Below are 18743 nucleotides of genomic sequence, written 5' to 3'. Positions count from 1 at the left end.
ATACTCTCGGATATTTATGGTGCAGAGATAATCTATTGATAGCTTTTTTATCACTCATTTGCAACACTGGTGGTGTCATTTTGGATTGAGCAATTTACTTTTTTCATGTCTTTTTGTTAATTTATGTTAACAGCATAGGGAATTCCAAAGAAAATCAGTTATTCAACATTTTAGCACTTGTATAAAACAGTAATACTTTTCGATACAGTTTTGGAGTTTTACACATTTGATGGCAAAAAAACATTTAAGTGTAGAAAAAAACGTTTCACTGGAAAATCCAACTTTAAGAATGTTTTACGGAATTGCCAAAAAACGTTGGGTTCAACTCGTTGCAAAACTTGATTTTGTCGGCACTCGTCGTATTTATCCAACTTGGTGAACTTCTTCCGAAAATTGTACGACTAGTGCTGAAAAAATAATCTTTTTTTGCCATTTTTTCTTTGCATTTTTCATGTATAATAAATAAAAATAATGCATCATATTTGGCTTAAATTTTTTTTTCAAATTTAATCCCAGAAAAAAAAAACAATAGAAAATAAGAATTTTTAAGCACTTTCCACTGCTCTCCACCACTCAACTCCAAACAATCCACCAAACGCCACGTCTAGAGAGAGAACGTGGTACCTTGAACGTTTTTCTGTGTTTGGGTTTGGAGCGGGAATCGATTTTCAACCTAGCCGACAATGTTTTTTTTTGTTGTTGTCGTTCTTTCCTTCCTTCCTGAATTTGGCCCCACTTTTCACTCGCTCGTGGCGCCCTCCTTTCCGGCGATATTTTTGATTTCTTCTTAGCCTTGTGCGCGCGCCCTCGCCAACGACGCCCATATGGTTCAAGGTTGACACCCTTCCTTCGTGCGGTTTCGTGCCGTCGACGACTTTGAGGACGTCGTGGGTTCCTTTGATCCTTGACGCCCACCCACCACGTGGGTGTGAATCTGTTGGGTTTTTGTGGGTGATGAGAGGCAAAACCCGGGCCAAATAGAATGCATTATTAATATTATTTTCGGATGTTTGGGTGCGCTTGTCACTTTTTGGGGACTTTTTAATATCGCTTGGATATTGGAATTTGATTTGCTCAAAATGGACAGTTTCAGGATTGAGGGTGACATCATTGATCCCAGGTCTCAATTCAATGCTTCTGAAAAAAGTAATCCTAATCATCACACTGCTAAAGAATTATGGCTTGTTATTGAATAAATCTCTGTTTTCTAAATGCCCTTATATGATTAAAAAAATTAAAAATGACTTTAATATGCAGGACATCGACGCTGTCGTGCTAACTTGTCGCACGTCGCTTTTTGACGTTCTGAGAAAAACGCATTTGAATGTTTGACCTTGAATAAACAAAAACGAGAGCACACAATGTAAACAATAACAAACACGTTTTGTTTGGCTGACCATTCTGTTCTTTGTCCTGACGTTTGAACAGTGGTCTGAGAAGTGAAATTAGCAGGAAAATATTATTGCTGCTTCGGGGAAGCATTTTAGAGCTTTGATGTCAAAGGAACATTTGATCAGTAGGGTAGAGTAGTCATCAATGAGACCCGGGGAACAATGATAAAATGGCTCTCACAAGTCGTAGTTTCAACCAATCAGGCTCATATTTGGGCGAGAGGTGTATCTACTGGATACACATCTTCTATAATAGTGGCTTTGGTAATGGACGCTCCCTTGAAAAGTTATTAATAAATGTTTGATTTTGTGGTGTAAAAGTAAATTATGGACAAAAAATACTTTTTCGCTCGTAGGCTGCCATTTACAACAAAACTTATAATTCTTTAATTTTTTTTCAACGTTCCATAGGGATTGAGTTGGGCTACAATGTTCTTTCATTAGGTTTGACCAAAATTTAGAATATACACAGAATCCAGGGCTGTCTCATTGTTCCCCACTCATTTTAGCCCATGAGTAACAATGAGACATTTTGATTTTTCTTCATTAAACATTTCAAAATCCATGTAAATCTTTCAAAACATGAATTGAAAGTGATTTTTAGCATAATTAAAGAGTGTTAACTTCATTTAACCAAACATACAATGCTATTTGGTATAAATATATGGATTTTACAAAATTTAAATGCTTTTTAGTATAACTTTAGTTAATTAAAGCTTCATATTGACAAAATTGTTCTAAAATGTTCCAGGCAAGTCACCTGTTATGGAACAATACAAAAACATGATGTTTTACTTGAAAAGTATTGATTTTCGTAGAGTGTCTCATTGTTCCCAAGCATTCTCATAGTTCCTGCTAAGTGCGTCTACAATGAGATAGTTGAATAACTCTGACTGTAAATGTCGGATCGATCTCATATTTTGGTCAATGTTAGAACACACTAAAAGAAAGAAAATGCAACAAAACGCTCATTAACATGCTGATGATTTTTTTTTAAATCCTTGAACGTTGAAAACCAAAAGTGTCTCATTGATGACTACCCTACCCTACAAAATTCTACGACTTTTGGTCGTGACGATACTAGGGTGGTCCTAAATTTTCTCAGTTTTTTAAATCTATCTCCGCACCCTGATGAGATAGGGACATACTTTATTCGGCAGTTTTGTAGTGCTAACCATTCTGAACATCTTTGCTCAAGACACCAAATTTCTATCTCTTAAGCTATTCATTCTACAGCATTTTATATGAAAAGTGTTTTATTCTATAACTTTCTTGCATTATTTTTGGCAATTTTGGTGTCTTCGGAACATATTTGGAGGACTAAAAAACGCGTCTTTTGACGAAGGAACGAAGTCGCTAGCTTGTTTTGTTCAAAAGTTTGAGCAATTTCACGTTTTCAAACAAGCCTATTTCAAATATTTGTTTCATTTTTTGGTGGAAACCAAATAACATTCTGTTTGTTACATTTGAAAGCTTAAGACTTCTTCTTTACGATGGTGTATAATTCTTTAGAAGGTTTTTTTTGATAACTCAAATAAAAATTGTTTAAAGATTGTTATTTTTAGATATGTTTAATAAGTGAAATGGCAATTTCATATAAAAATCGAAGTTTCAAACATTTTTAGTGCCTTTATTTAGCTTATTAATGATTGGGAAAACTCGTGGACATTAAAATATTTTAATTTAGTTGCTAGAGTCACAAGTAATAACTACAAACGGTTTCGTTAGTCGAGCTCGTACTTGTGTCAATCGTTTCTGAACTGAAATCCTTTGCCTTTTGTCGTACTTATATACATTTTCAAAGTGTGTCAAGAAAGCACGACAAGATTAAACCTTTTTTCATATGAAAAGTAACAAAAATGCACAGATTTTTTTCCGATTTATATTGAATATCTCAGGAAAGGTGTAAAGGCATTGTGAGCTCCACAAAATGACATTTTCAACTCAATTATGGCCAAGAACGCATGTGCGACAAGATAGCACGACGGCATTGATTTTTTAGATTTCTGTCAAAAATACTCATGTTTTGTAATGATTCAACAATACAACTCAATTGCATCAATAAGAACAAGATTGCTAGGAAACAGCAAAATACTCAGCAATGTAAACAAAATAATGTTTTTATTTTTTTTTTTATTGATATAAATTACAAGCAACAATCTAAAGTCCCTAAAAAACAAGGTTTTTAGATTTAAAACAACGTGTAATAAGTTCACTAACCCAGTTCTGAAAAAATGTTAACATTTGTCAAATCCCGGGAAGTTTTCGAAGTTTTTTATTTAAAACATATTTTAAAAATTATCTTTAAATCACTACCGGCAACTGGAGATAATCGGGTCTGCAGTCTGAAAAGGTACAGGAGATTTTAGAGCAATCAAATTGAAAATCGGTGTACTAATTGTATTATTCTTTTGCTGTTGTAACCGAAAACAATCAAAACAATCAGAATATTTTACAAAAACTAAAAATAAGCTTAAACAGCTGTCTTAATTCGTAACTTTTGTCCTGATTTGCTCCAGATGCCGTTTTTTTATGAAAATTTAATTATTTTTTTCAAGTTTAAAGTCATAAATATACGTGAATATAATGTTAAGTATTTTTTCTAATAAATAAAATTTAATTGAAAATATTTTAGGCACAAGGCATTGTGAATCTGTAAACGATAATTTTCCTTTAAAGCCAAAGTAATGCTGAAGCATGCCGAATAATCATTTTAATGCTTTAATAGTAGTTTATGCAACAAGTTGCAAAAAGAGGATTTTTTCAGCACAAGTCGTACATTTATCCAACGAGGTTCACCGAGTTGGATAAATACGAAGAGTGCTGAAAAAATCATGTTTTGCAACGAGTTCCATACAACATTTTATGCAATTCCAAAAAACACACAGTGAGTGAAATTTTTAGTCAAATTTTCATGTATTTTGTCAATAAATCGTTTAAATTAAAAAAAATGTTGAAAGTGTTACTTTTCGAAACAAGTGCTGAAAAGTTCAACTTTTCAGCACCCATTTGAGTCCTGAAAAGTAGAACTTTTTAGCATTTATTTTGAAAAGTGTTGCTATTCGATTCTGCTATTTTTGGTACAGAAAAGTAGGCTATTTCGTCATTCGAGAATGATATGAAAAGTAAGAAGTTTCACGATGGAATTGCAAAAACTTATTTTTTTAATTTATCAATTTGGAAGTTGGGCTTGGAGCTAAAAAAAAAGTTTCTTTTTTCATCCATTTTTTTTATTTGTCATAAGTTCTTTACAAATATTACAATAACAGTTATTACTTCCAAGTAGCAAAAAGTTTCAGGAGTTCTACAAGCAATCTTCAAAATTCTACAGCATAGCAGATTTGACCGTGGCAGGATATAATTCTCTTCAAAACTTCTTCAGGAATGCTGTAGCTATCTTGAAGATCTTGTGTAGAAATTTTTTGACACTTGGGCTGTTATATTAAATTCCTCATACAGTAAATCATAATAGAGATCTCCACGGATTCTCTCACGCACACCATGTTTCTGTGTTAGTATTTGTATTTAAAGTATTGTTTTGGTTTTGATCGATTGTGATTGGCTGAATTCCAAGCAGCTGATTTTGTTTACACTATTTTCACGCAGACATAGGCAAATCGAGTAGACAACCCGCCTGTAAAAACCAGCTGTTTTCCACGTGCTCGTGGTACAACAAAGGACACAGCTGATTTTGACAGACGAATCATTCTACTCGATTTGCCTATGTCTGCGTGTAACTAAACTCCAAACTAACACACTCTCGCGCGTGGATATCTCTATGCATGGCTTTTCAAAAATTCAATTCTAAACCTTCTCGTTAGACAAGTGTCCTTGAAAACTGAAGTCACTATTTGTTCTGTCAGTTTCCGAAGCCTTTGGCCGTATATTTTGCATATTTGCCATCAGCAACTGAAACTAAAGGTTAGCGCAAAACTCGCCACCGACTCCAAGAATAAAACACATAAACTATTCGGCAACCGGCCGAGGAAACGTGACTTTCGGACTTGCCAACCGGTGGTGGTGGTGACCAGGAAGCCAATAATTTGTACGACTTATGGAAAGCAGTAACTTTCGGCGTGGCACACAATAAGAAGAACCGTCGAACTCGACTGTTGGTTTGCTAAAGTGCGGCTAAGGTAGGTGCGTTTAGTTTTGACTTAAAAAATCAAAATTTAACCTTTTTTAATGCACATTCAATTTACAGACAACTTAACTTTAACGATGTGGAACAAAAGGAAAGCAGAAATAGTCAAAACAAATAAAAGACCTTAAATCAAGATAAGACCAATATAAAGATAAGTGCCTTTATACACATATGAATGAATTGTGCAGAAGAAGAAAGCTCAAACCGGGCCAAGAAGCCAAAAAGCAGGTATCAAGTCCAAACATATACAAGAAACACACGTAAAGCAGGAACCAAAAAAATGCCAAACACAAATACACTGCAAAGCAGCTATCATTCGTTTGAGTGTAGTGTAAAGTGCAAACAACCAGTTGCCAGCTGGGGGGAAGTGTGTGCGGGATTTTTGGATCGAAGAAAGCAAATTTTTTGCACAAACTGCTTCCACGTTCTTCTATGCGAGAAAGGTATAATTTTATTTGGCCACATCGCCTGGAGGGGCGAATCAATATTTGGGGAGAAATTATCACCGAGTAAGCGTTATAACAGAATAGTCCGCAAAGGTGCAAATTAAACGGATCAAATGGTTTCGTAAATTAGTTTAAATTGAAAGAGATGACACTATATGAATGGAGCACATTGAATGAATCGATCGTTTATTGTTATTCTTTAAAGTCATATGCAAAAATGGCATTAAAATTGTATGTTTCCAGCGATAAGCCCGTTTTTTTTTTGTTAAAGCGCAGACAATTCAAATGATTATTTTTTGTTGTTCTTTTTATACAGCGATTCCCCACGAAAACAGCATGGAAAAAAACAAAAGTGCTCGGATCGGGTTCAAAATTAATTGGGTACCAAAATTTTCGTAATTAAAAGACGCAACTTTTGGTACCCAGACATGTATAGGTCATTGCTGAAATTTTAAAGTTATCGCAGTTTTAGTGAAAAAAGTTGATTTTTTGCCGATTTCGTCAATCTCCGGTTTTTGCGCGTGGCGCGTCGAAAAACACGGATTTTATTTTCAAAAAATCATATCTCGGAATCCTGTTAATGAACTTCTCCCATTTTTCTGTATATTATGTAAAAATGTCCGGAGAATCCGATAAAAATATTTCCAGACATAGGCTCTTTGGTCCAGACACTGTCAAAACGACATTTTAAAGTTTCATACGCCCTTTTCATATGTTAGGCTAGATTTTTGAAACTTTTTACTATTTTTCATTGAAAGGCCAACTTATCACCTTTCATTTGCGTGTAAGACAGTTGAAATCGGTTGAAATGGCGAGGAGTTATGATTAAAAAAAAGTGGTTTTTGCGAAAATCGAAGAAAACGGCAATTTTCAGACCTTAACATGGCATAGGTCACCCTAATGGCCAAACAAAAAAATACGGGTCTAATTATTTCGGCCAGGGAACCCCCAGAAAAATTTTGAACCCGATCCGAGCACTTTTGTTTTTTTCCATGCTGTTTTCGTGGGGAATTGCTGTATATATTTAGGCCGTTGCAAATATTTTTCAAATTTTATGCCTTTTTTTCAAATTGTTAGCCTGAATAATCAGGGGGCATAAAATGTTTTTTTCGAAAAACTTCAAAATTTTAATGAAAATTAAAGTTTAATCAACTGAAAACCAGTTAAAATGCAATTTCCCGCGTTTATAATCATATGTAGCATGTTTGAACTCCTTTGAAAGGATTTTAAATTTTCATGAAATACCAATGTACAGTCCCACGAAAAGTTTTTTTTTGCGAAAAAAAAATCCCGTCAATAACTCGATATTTTGGAAAGCAACTGTTCGCCTGTAAAATGTAAACATATTATTCTTAGTTTTTTTTTACTCTAAAATGTAACCCTACAAAGTTAGAAAAAAAAACACGTAATTTTAAAATAAAAATTTTTGTTCTGAATGAAAAAAATGACCCTTCTGGGTTATTTCTGATTCGAAAGGTACTTTAAATTTCCCATAAAATGACATGTCTCACGATTTTTGACAGTTGAGTAACGGGTAATGGCAGCAATTTTTTAACTTTTTTCGATGAAAAAACGTTTTTTGGAGTTTTGGGTAAACCAGCAACTCGGGCGTCTAATTTTAGACAAAAGTCTCTTTGACACCAAATTTCTATCTCTTCACGGTTGCGAGCTACAAATCACTGAAAAACGTGTCTTAGTAAAAAACCAGAAAAATGAAAGGGGTCGTATCGCCCCACCGTCACGAGATATCAAAAAATGGACCTCGGATTCGTGATCCGGGACCAAAACTACCCCTTACAGCAAAGTTTCACGACAATCGAAGAGGGGTCAGGGGAACTTTTTCCGATTTCGTGTGAGTTGGTGGAGAGTTACCCTATTGTATGTTTTGAGGTAGATGGTTTTCGCCATAATCTTCATTATTCTGTAGATAGATGAGTGCAAAAACATCAAAAAATGCATTTTTAATTAATTTTTCTACAAAAATGCAAACAAAGTGCACCGCTGTGGAGCTCCTTTTTAAAAACAGCGGTGTCATCTAGTGAAAATAGATGAATAGTGAATAGTGAAAACTGCATTTACCCGGTGCATTTTGCCCCATGTTGTGGTGCATTTTGCCCCGTTGTTGTAGTGCATTTTGCCCCAATGTTGCGATGCATATTGCCTCGCATGGTTGTTTGAAATGAATCAGAAATGTTTTTAGAAATTTGATACTTTCGAACAATTTTGAGGTTTGTTAAGATTTTTTTAACATGGTTGAGAAATCACAGTTTTCCCATAGGGGCTGCATATTACCCCCTCTCCCCCTAATAGTAAAATTTCCTTAATATTTTTTTTTGTTTTCATTTTTTTTTTGTGAATTGTGTATTTTGTGTACTAGGGGACTAAAAAACATTAAGGCGTTTTGAAAACTAACCCGAGACTTCTTCTGAGCCATGGTGCGTGATGGTGCAAAATCTGGTTTAGGAGATATGAATTTTTTATTCGTATTTTGGAAAATATCGAAAATTTAAAAAGCTTTTTTTATATGTTAAACGAATATTTTATCAAAAAGTACTTTAATTTTTTATAAAGTTTTTTCAAGTGTCATTTAATTAGCTTGTAATTTGTAAATTTTTTACTTTTTAATTCAATTTACAACAAAAAGTCGTGATCTTTACATCGATCACCTGTAAAAAAAGTAGTTCACCGTTGAACTTTTAACTCAAATAGTTTATGAGCATTGAATTTATCTTTGCAGAGAATTTTAGCATTTCTTTTGAACTCCAAAATGTCACCAAAATTTGGATTTGTGACACTAGGGGTGTCATTTAGTTTAGATTTGCATTAAGCTTAAGAAACAAGAAAATCTTATTATTTATTTTATCGTTTTGGTTGTTTGGTTTATTGTTTGTTTTAGATTGAACTTAGTTGCAATCGTAAACCAATTGTTTTTATGTAAATTATTCAATAATAGCAGTGAAATAAATTAAAAGCAAAGTAATTTTCAAAATATTTTTGAAAGCACACAAATTTTCATAAGTTTTCATATTTGGCACGGTGTTTTTGCTTGAACGTCCTAAACATGAAAATACTTGAACAATCAGAAATTTAAATATTTCGTAAAGTGGTCAAACAACTTTTTTTGGCAATATTCAATTTTTTTTCTCTTAAAACAAAACTCAAACTTCAATCTCAATTCTCTTCAAAATGTCCCGAAGAACTATGTTCCCTTGAAAACTTTTCCTTAATTATTCAAAAAAAATTTTTTTTAGATACACTTCAAATGAATGAGAATTTCGGGACATAATGATAAATTTACACCTTCAAATCATCAACTCGTCATTTCAAACTTTATGTATCGTGTTCGTTGAGATTTTTTTTTTTTTCAAGATTAGTTTTGAATTTTTTTTTATTTTTGTTTTTTTTTATTTCTATAAAAGAAAACCAACAAAAATTAACGTTTAATATAATTTAATGGATAGATTAACAAATCTAGACTTTTGTTATTAGGTCCTGTAAACAAATGAAGCAGAATCGCTTAAAGGAAAACTATAGAAATTTATGTAAACACAAAAACAATAATTTGGGAGTAATTTTACCAAAAAATGTGAACTTTATGAAAAATCACACATTTTTTGGCACAAAATCTGTCATTATTTTTTTTAATGTTACCATCATTTCTGGAGTTTTTTTTTTTTTGAAAAGGTCCAATAAACAAAATCTAAAGTTTTTGCTTTTTGGGTGTTTTTGAAACCGCCTTGAGTCAGGGGTATTAAAAAACGCCCAAAAATCGAAAACTGAAATTTTGGTTTTCTTGTTTACAATCAGAATAACAAACTCGAATTTATGATACTGCGAAGTAAACCCATCAGCAAACCATGTCTCCTGCTAAGCAATCCCAGATTACAGTGCTAATTCCTCCCAGCAATTGATTGACTCCAATACACGAGGCTATGAACGATAATCGTTCGTGCTTTTATCATGTAGCCGAAGGTTGCGAATATGCTAGAAACAAAATCCCACTTATCGCATTGTGACTCACAAATATTGTGGCGTAAAATGTAAACAACGGGTTGAAATGTTTGCTTTTCGATAAACGTAATTTCTCGAATGTGGTTTAGGAATGAATAACCCAAGTTGATTCGCTCTGAAATTCTTGTACGGTTCTAACTGGAAGTTCTGTTATCAGTAACAATTGCTTTCAAGTGGTGATCGAAGAAGTTTCGTAACGTTCCGGGTTCACCCCACGGTTCACAGACACGAAGCCTTAACCGAGGCGATAGCTACGAGCGCGTTATCAACTACAACCCGAAATTATCATCGTCGTTTTTCCCAACTCATCGTGGCAATCATCATTCCTCGACGAGTCGTCACGCACTCGGTAATTATTAGAAATTCCGGAGCTACTCACCAGAACAGTATTCGCAGCGAGTTGGCTATGAGCAGTGCCAGGCAGACGTGCAGCGAGAAACCCTCCGGATCCTGCGTTTGCTTGATCTGCTTGTACTGGGGCACGTACGGGAGCACTCCGCCGACGACCATGAAGGCCGCGGACACGTACCCGACGACGTGGCCCACCGTCAGGCCCAGCTCGTCGTTGATGATCCAATCCATGGCGGCTGGTTCTGCTGGATGCTGCTGCTGACGGTAGTTCTCTAGTTCTGGGGTCTAGCGGTACTAGACAGCTATCCCATCGGAGCACGAACGCCAGCCAGCTGGATGTGCCGCAACTTGAACAAACACGACACCGTAGACCTTGGCCAAACCAAACACAAAACACACTCGGAACGCTCGCTTTGTGATCACAGCCCGTGCACTCCCCCGACGATCATCTTGATCTCTAGCCACGAACACAAAAACAACCTCTCCAACTCAGGGAACGAAAACAAGATAAGAAACACTAAATTACACCAATAAAGGCAAATTGTAGACACGACTTGGAGCGGCTTCTTCTTCCACTGAACTGCTCTACTCTCTACACTGATTCTATTCGCGAAACCTTCACTCTCCTCGTCTACGATTAATCCTTCTTTCCCTTTCTCAATCGTTCATCCGGTTAAATATATACACATTTCCCTTTCTCAACACTTCAATCCAGCAGAAAAAAAACACACACAATTCATTGAACTTTGATGCTGTTCTCGGCGAACTCTTTCATCGCCCCTTTCTTTCAATCAATTTTGCCATCTTTGTTGCTTCTTTCCTTCTAGATTTTCTCGCAAAAAAAAAAAACTCCTCCAATTCTTCCTCAAACGCTCGCCCAAGATCCGCTCACGCTCGTCTCCCCAAATCCGACTGCATTCTCGAGTCACGGCGATTCACTGCAAACTAAATTCACCAAACTATTTTTACGCACCAAGCAATATTATTCTGCACGAATTTTCCCCTCGAACGCTGTGTGTGTTATGATGTCTCGTCGACGCTTTTCTTTTGACACTTTTCACGCGCTCACGCTCGCCTCTCTCTCGGGGTTTGTTCTAATGCTTCCTCTTCTGCTGTTTTTAGTTTACTGCATCATCGAAGCAGCCGTCGCCGTCGTCACTGCCGTTTGGCTAGAACTCTGTTTGCCGTCTGACGCGAGTCTCCTCGCCACCTACTGGATGACTAGTTGCGGCCGCAGTGGATTGCGATTGTGAGTGAGCGTGAGTGAGTATTGCCGTGTTCTCTCTTGAATGACTTTTGGTAGCAGAGGTTTTGTGTGTTTCTTTTTTGTTTGTGCGAATGTCAATAATGTAAAATGGATGGTTGTATTGGTGAGAGGGCCGCTTTTTTGTTTACTGTTCGGCAAACTGAAGGGTGACAGCTGTCAAAGGTTGTAAACAGTACTAGAATGGAGGGTGAGTTTTGAAGCGTTGCAACGCGTTTGATATTTTTAGTGATTGACATGGAATCGTATACAACAGTTTATATTTTCAAAATGATAGCTTTTGGGTTAACCCTTAGCCAGGAGTGTAGCCAGAATTTTGGTTCGGGGAGGGCTTGAAGAAGAAACTATCTTCTTCCTTTCTTCTTCTTCCCTCTCTCCCATATGTCTTCCAAAAATTTCGGAGTTTCAGCCCGAAGCCCCCCCTCCCCCTGGCTACGGGCCTGCCCTAAGCCTAAATCAGGTAAATTGCTATGCTGAAAAAAAAACGTTACTTAATCCACCCTTAGGTGGTTGGTGCCTTCCTCACATTTAGAGAGTAATGCTATCCAAAATAGATACAAAAGGACGGACCTTTCAGTGTTCTATCAACTTGATTCATACCATCAGATTGGGTAGTAAGATCACAGACAAACAGACGGGACACTCGAGTTCGGAACCATCGTCCTTCAATAACCGAGCCAAAACGGTTATTTCAAATGCAATTTAGCTTCGGCATCCACTCACCCGGCGCTGATGGCGCTGCTGTCGTGACAGCTCGCCCGTCTTTCCTCAGTGTGTGTAATGTGTTTTTGTTGTTGTAAAGTTGAGCGTGAGCACGTGGCAGCAAATGAAAACGCAAATGAAATATGATAGAATTCAGGAATTCTAACGGTGATCCACAATCCAGGCTTTGCGGGACAAGATTGGGGCAGTTTCGACCTGGGTCAGATGAGCGGCTGACTAGCGAGGACATACCCTTTGCCCCACTATCGAGAAATTAAAAGTGAGAGTGTGTGCAACATGGAGTTAAACTTTCTGTGAAGTTGCTGTGAAGATTACCATAGCACTTTGAAAAGTTTAACTCCATGTTGCACGCACACACTCTCACTTTTAATTTCTCGATTAACCTGGTAGGCCTGCCGCTGCCGAGGCGTCCGCTACTGCGGAGGAAGCCAGATTCTGTGGTGAAGTCATCTCCTTCGGAGCAACCTTGGAGCAACCTGCTTATCCTTCATGAATTGCTGCTCAGATTGCTGCTGCTGGTCGTCCTTTTGGCGATGTTACGTCGATCGTGAGCGCCAGTCAATCTTCATCCACAGTTGTTCTGTTTCGATGTAGGTAAGAGATTGCGGCAGCGTTTTTTGGAATCTTTGCGACTTTTTTCATCTCATTCGCCACTTTTTGCTGTTTAACGCAACTTAACTGCGCCGTGGACACGTTTCCCGCGGATGTTTCGAAACGAAACGCGGATGTTTTTGGGAGCAACGGGGAAGACCAGTGATTTGGTATCTGTCGTTGCGGTTGTGGTGCGTCGTTGCTGATGCTGCCGCATGGTTTGGCCGTCATCTTCGGCCGTCAGTGTTAATTTTTATTTTTATTTCATCGAGTACTGACGATTTGCAACAACAACATTATTTAAATCAGCTGTTGATGTTTACAATCGTTAAGGCTTGATTGTCTCACGCATACACTGACATGACACATGACAGTAATGGGTTTGTATTGGTATGTTTGAGCTGCGCTTCGGCATAAGCTCACCAGGCAGCGCTGGCATCGCCGTGGTTTGGTGGTTTGATGAAGGACGATGAATTTCAAAAATTATTTGTATGGAGAGTCACGTCTGTTTGTCTGTGGTAAGATCATCATAATTCAGGGCTCTTATGTGCTTATAACTTTTGATAGGGTTGTCAGATCTGCAATCTATTGAACTCATTGAAAAGGTCTTTTGATTACCTATCCAACGACAAGTCGCATGATAAATCCGGACAACGTTTTCATCAAAATATCTGAGATCCGGCCTCTTAAAAAATCATAAATAACACTTAAGTGCCTATAACTTTTGATAGGGTTGTCAGATCTACAATCTATTGAACTCGTTGGAAAGGTCATTCGATTACCTATCCAACGACCAGTCGCATGATAGATCCGGACAACGTTTTCATCAATGTATATGAGATCCGGCCTGAAAAAAGTTCATAAATAACACTTAAGTGCGTATAACTTTTGATAGGGTTGTCAGATCTGCAATCTATTGAACTCGTTGGAAAGGTCTTTCGATTACCTATCCAACGACAAGTCGCATGGTAGATCCGGACAACGTTTTCATCAAAATATATGAGATCCGGCCTCTAAAAGGTTCATAAATAACACTTAAATGCTTATAACTTTTGATAGGGTTGTCAGATCTTCAATGTCTTGAACGCGTTGGAAAGGTCTTTTTATTACCTATCCAACGATAGGTCGCATGAGAGATCCGGACAACGTTTTTATCAAAATATCTGAGATCCGGCGTCCAAAAAGTGCATAAATAACACTTAAGTGCTTATAACTTTTGATAGGGTTGTCAGATCTTAGATGTTTTTGACGCGTTGGAAAGGTCTCTTTATTACCTTTCTAAAAATGTATAGCATGGCGGGTTTTCTTACAAAAACCACCCTTTTTACAATCTTCCGGACTTTTGTCAAAATCGTTTTTTTAGCATAACTTTTGAAGTACTTAACTAAACTTTATAATTTTCAATAGCGACTTATGGGACCCCAAGACGGATCGAATGAGACCAAAACGGTCCAAATCGGTTCAGCCAGCGCCGAGATAATCGAGTGCATATTTTTTGGTGCACAGACCCACATCCCTACACACACACACACACACACAGACATTTGCTCAGAATTTGATTCTGAGTCGATATGTATACGTGAAGGTGGGTCTAGGAGGTCAAATTAAGAAGTTCGTTTTTCGAGTGATTTTATAGCCTTTCCTCAGTAAAGTGAGGAAGGCAAAACCCAGGAAAAAATGTTCGTTAACAAACCCTTTTCTGCCCTTTTACATTGTTTTATATAAGATCTGCGTAAAAGTTTTCTGTGCCAGGAGCAGTAGAACATTTTCAATTAATATCAGCCTAACAAAAAACGTAACCATCCAAAATTCTACTAGACAATTTTTATTCTTAATATTCAGTATCGACATTTTTTTAAATCAACTAACATCAACAATACGATGCCTCTTTACTCTCTTATGTTAACTACAGTCATCCCTCATATTCGGAACAGTTTACAGATCTACCAATGTTCAAAAAATCATAGCAAATCGATAATTGAACTTAATGATTCGCTTTTACCTTCATTTCAGAGCTTTTCTTGCGATTTTTCGAATGCTGTATCGAATTTTATGCAAATTTTAACTTTTATACCAAGTTTTTGAAGAAAAACTTTGACCTTTGAAATCCACAAATTCTGAACTCTTTTTTCTTAAGGATGTAAACAAACTTTGGTTCTCTCCATGAATACATAATTTTTACAAAATAATGACTTCACGCACTGAAACCAACGAAACTCAAGCATAGTTATGATTTATGAATGGTCTGATAACTTTTTTTGTGAAAATATCAGTTAAATTCAGGTGTTCCACAATTGTGGGAGGCATAATAACATCCCACAATTATGGAACAGGCAATTTAAATGCCGTGTTTTGCTGCTCTGAATAAAATAGTCTTGAAATGTAGTTTTTTGTTTTTTTTTTTGTTTTAATAGTACTACTTTTACTAGTGAAATAGTAAGAGAATGTTTAAATAAAGGTCCTAAAAATGTTTAAAAAAGTGGAATTAGGAAGACTTGATCCCAGCATTTTTACTGTAACTGTAACTTACAGAAAATCAATAGTTTGGATGAATATGAAACATTTTGCTCAGTATTTCTTTAAAATGTTGAAAGATCCCCTAACATTTTGAAATTTCCGGTTCAAAATATGTTTTAAAAACGCTTGACATGACTCGAATAATTCATCCGATTAAATACCCTTATCAGCCAAACATAGTTGAATGTTTATGCTTTCAATTTATGCAAAAAGTTCATAGTTTTGTGCGAAATTAAAAGAGTTATGTGCGATGCAAAAAAAGGGGATCAAGTCTCCCCACTCTCCCCTAACTGTGTCAATTTTTTCGTTTTATCGTTGAAGTATTTATGGGAAAAATCGCAAAAGTTGGGTATAGGCAGCCATGCCAATTATACAGAAAAATCTTTATTTGACAGATTTTTTGATCTCAAAAATCTGTAGATACAGATTTTTTTTAAATGATTATATTAAAAAATTTCAACAATTCAGTGATTAAATTATGTTTGAATATAATTGAAAAAGCTTTAATCTGCTGTTAACATTTTTAAAATTTCTTCTATGGCTTCGATTTTGACATGATACAGACAAAATACAGATTTATTTTTAAGAAAATACAGATCTCCCATAAAATAATCTGGCAACGTTGGGTATAGGAGAAACCATCGCTTTAGAATGTTGGCAGCAGGTGGTGCAAGTCTAGCCCAAAATTGTCCCAGTGTGAGATTCTTGTAGGAAATTCAAATCCCTACAAATTTGTCGAAGGGTGCGAAACAATCCAAGTTGATCCTGATTTTTTGTAATTTTTTTAGTAAAAAGTATTTTCTTATGTATGTCTTCAATCAAATATAATAAAATATAATTCAAAATTCAAAAAAATATATTAGAAAAGCGCAATTCACAAAAAAATTGTGTTGTTTCATGTGAATCTTATTAAAGTTGCATACAACATGTTTCAAACATTGTATGCAACATTCAATGTGATTTTCAGCAGTACTAGAAGCGAGCCGCAAACTGACAGAATGATGTAAACATAAAAATTCAGGCAAGACTAGGAGCAAGTTGTATGAATTTGTTCAAAGATATTTTGTTAAAAACAACTTAAAAGGCAGGTAAATTTGAAAAACTTCCAACCAGGATAGGCTTATGCGACAATCGCTTGATGAGATTAATGTTAACAAAAGTTTCTGGGGTGTTATGTTTTGTTTCACCGGCTTTTGCCTGTTTGCATAACATGAAGACGATCGGTGTCAAAACACGATAATTTGCTTTTTCAGATATAATTGAGAAAGTCCTAAGTTGTTGTGAATTGACTCAATGTTATTGAAAACACTTCATACCATTTGACTGTGTTGAACAATTTAAAAATTGAATGTTAGAAAATAGTCTAATGTTAAAAAAAACTTCGAATTTAAACAAGCTATAATTTTTTGACAGAAAAAAAATTACAGATGTTTTTTACAACAAATAATATTTTACAATTTTTTTATGAAAAAAAAAAATATTTTACAAACATTAATTAAAAAAAGTATTGGTAGGGTAAAATATATTTTTAATGTAAGTGAAATCATAACCCTCAATGCTTCTTGCTACCATCTTTTAGCACCCTCGGCACAATGGTAAATAGAGTTTTGTGTCTTTTTGTAAATTCTAGCCTGATTTTCTGGCCTTAAATTTAAAGCATAAACACATTTTTTAATGTGAATGGGAAGGCGCCACCATATTGACACCACAACTCGAGTTTTAAAAAGCAGTTCTAAGGGAAATACCTACCATAATTGAAAAATGTTCTGTAGACGATAAATATAATTAAAGCAAGCAATCTGTCGTGTTCAGAGAATGATTTAAGTTGAACAGCAACTGGCGTCTAGTTTCACATTAAAACTCAAGGGTCCTTTGGTGGCCCCAAGGGGTCGTTTGTAAAAAAATACTAAAAATGTGTTGCGGTTCTTTCCTACTAAAAGAAAATCAATGTTGACTTAATATTGATTTCAAATTAAAGCTTTCCTTTCTGAAACTCGTTTTTCGTGTAAGCGCAGGAGTTTGAGTAGTGTCAATTGGATAAATATTTGATATTTATAATACCATCATATCAAACAAAAACAACTCTTTGATCACCAATCTTTCAAGATGTCTGGAAATCAGTTTGAATTTATTTTGCGCGTACAAATCATCAGACAGAGATTTTTAATTTGAGTTATTCGAATATCCATTTTAGATAGTTTTGATGAATTGTCTAAACTAGTTATCTGGATATCTGAAGGTTCAGCATTACCTGCTTTTGGTCATTGGACGTGGTAAATGCTTATATTTAAATTAAAAGTTCTTTATCGGAAACCAGATACACTTCTTTGACCAGTTGCCCATTGAGTTAATACTTACATTGCGTGATTCGAAGCAACTAACACCTTTCTCATGTTCTATGCCCAAGACAGAAAATAGTAAAGCGTTATTCAAATGAGTTTATTATAAGAATCTTGATGGTCTACTCCACCCACAAATGACGTCATGAACCTTTAATGCATCATAATTAAACAAACCCACCGTCAACAATTAAGATTTATTTTAGTATTTCCCTTTTTCCAGCACAATGTCCCTGTTTGCACTACGCCCTCTACTGGTGCGAAACCAACGATTCTCGCAGCTCTCGATGCTACGCGGCCTGTCAACACTTCCGCAGCAAGTCCGCACCTATGCTACGGCCCAGCGGAAGAGCGCTTCCACCTCGTCCCTATCTGCCAGCACCGATCGTTCGGACGTCTCGACGGATGTCCGTCCGATGGGAGAGCGCGTCAAGGAAAACACCAAAACTGCCAGCTATTTGGGAATAATTTTGGTGGGTGTTGGCGTTACGGCCACATTGTTCTACTACACCTTCCGGGAGTTGTTCTCGTCGAACAGTCCGAACAATATTTACACAGAGGCGCTCGATCGGGTCAAGAACGAGAACCGGGTCAAGGATGCGCTGGGAGCGCCGATCAAGGGATTTGGCGAGGAAAGCCGACGTGGCAGGAGGACACACGTAGCTCATACGAGCTACATCAGGGACGGAGTGCAGTACATTAGGATGCAATTCTACGTGCAAGGGATTCGTAACAAAGCGACGGTGCATTTGGAGAAGAAGATGAACGAGTCCGGCGACTACGAGTATCGATATCTGTTCGTACAGCTGGACTACTACCCGCACACCACGGTTATCATCGAGGACAACCGACTTCAGCAGGATATCCCCAAGCCTGGTAGCGCTCTAGAACCAATTTTATAACTTTGTCAAATTTCTACCAAGCTTCATGTTATGTTTGTAAATAAAATGTGTTCAAAGTCCACAG

General features: G+C 36.4%; 2 protein-coding genes across 5 annotated transcripts in view; one reads left to right on the top strand and one right to left on the bottom strand.

The window, feature by feature from the left end:
* The window catches only part of LOC120420887 (solute carrier family 66 member 2), a 59560-nt gene extending 48049 nt beyond the window's left edge, over positions 1–11511 (bottom strand). For both annotated transcript variants that reach the window (XM_039584008.2, XM_039584009.2), the window contains exon 1: positions 10372–11511. In XM_039584008.2, coding sequence (XP_039439942.1) covers positions 10372–10574 — 203 coding nt within the window. In that variant the 5' untranslated portion in view covers positions 10575–11511. The remainder of the gene's footprint in view (positions 1–10371) is intronic.
* Positions 11366–18738, top strand: LOC120420894 (mitochondrial import inner membrane translocase subunit Tim21). 3 transcript variants are annotated; one of them, XM_052709143.1, is made up of 2 exons: positions 11366–11592; positions 18001–18738. In XM_052709143.1, the coding sequence occupies exons 1-2, from the start codon at positions 11366–11368 to the stop codon at positions 18677–18679; spliced, it is 906 nt and encodes a 301-aa protein (XP_052565103.1). In that variant the 3' UTR covers positions 18680–18738. The 3 variants fall into 3 exon arrangements, with proteins under 3 accessions (XP_052565103.1, XP_039439949.1, XP_052565104.1); XM_039584015.2 differs by having other exon boundaries at positions 11473–11606; XM_052709144.1 differs by lacking the exon at positions 11366–11592 and adding an exon at positions 16443–16526.
* The last annotated feature ends 5 nt before the right edge of the window (positions 18739–18743 follow it).

Source organism: Culex pipiens, chromosome 2 (genome assembly GCF_016801865.2).
Source record: "Culex pipiens pallens isolate TS chromosome 2, TS_CPP_V2, whole genome shotgun sequence".
Lineage (NCBI taxonomy): Eukaryota > Metazoa > Arthropoda > Insecta > Diptera > Culicidae > Culex > Culex pipiens.
The sequence above is the reverse complement of the archived record's forward strand: the minus strand, read 5'-3'. Positions and strand labels throughout refer to the sequence as shown.

Bases quoted from the DNA above. Each gene is read 5' to 3' on its own strand.
- LOC120420894 (XM_052709143.1), top strand. From the start codon at position 11,366: ATGATGTCTCGTCGACGCTTTTCTTTTGACACTTTTCACGCGCTCACG. The intron at 11,593-18,000 runs GTGAGTGAGCGT...CCCTTTTTCCAG, and splicing joins GGCCGCAGTGGATTGCGATT to CACAATGTCCCTGTTTGCAC.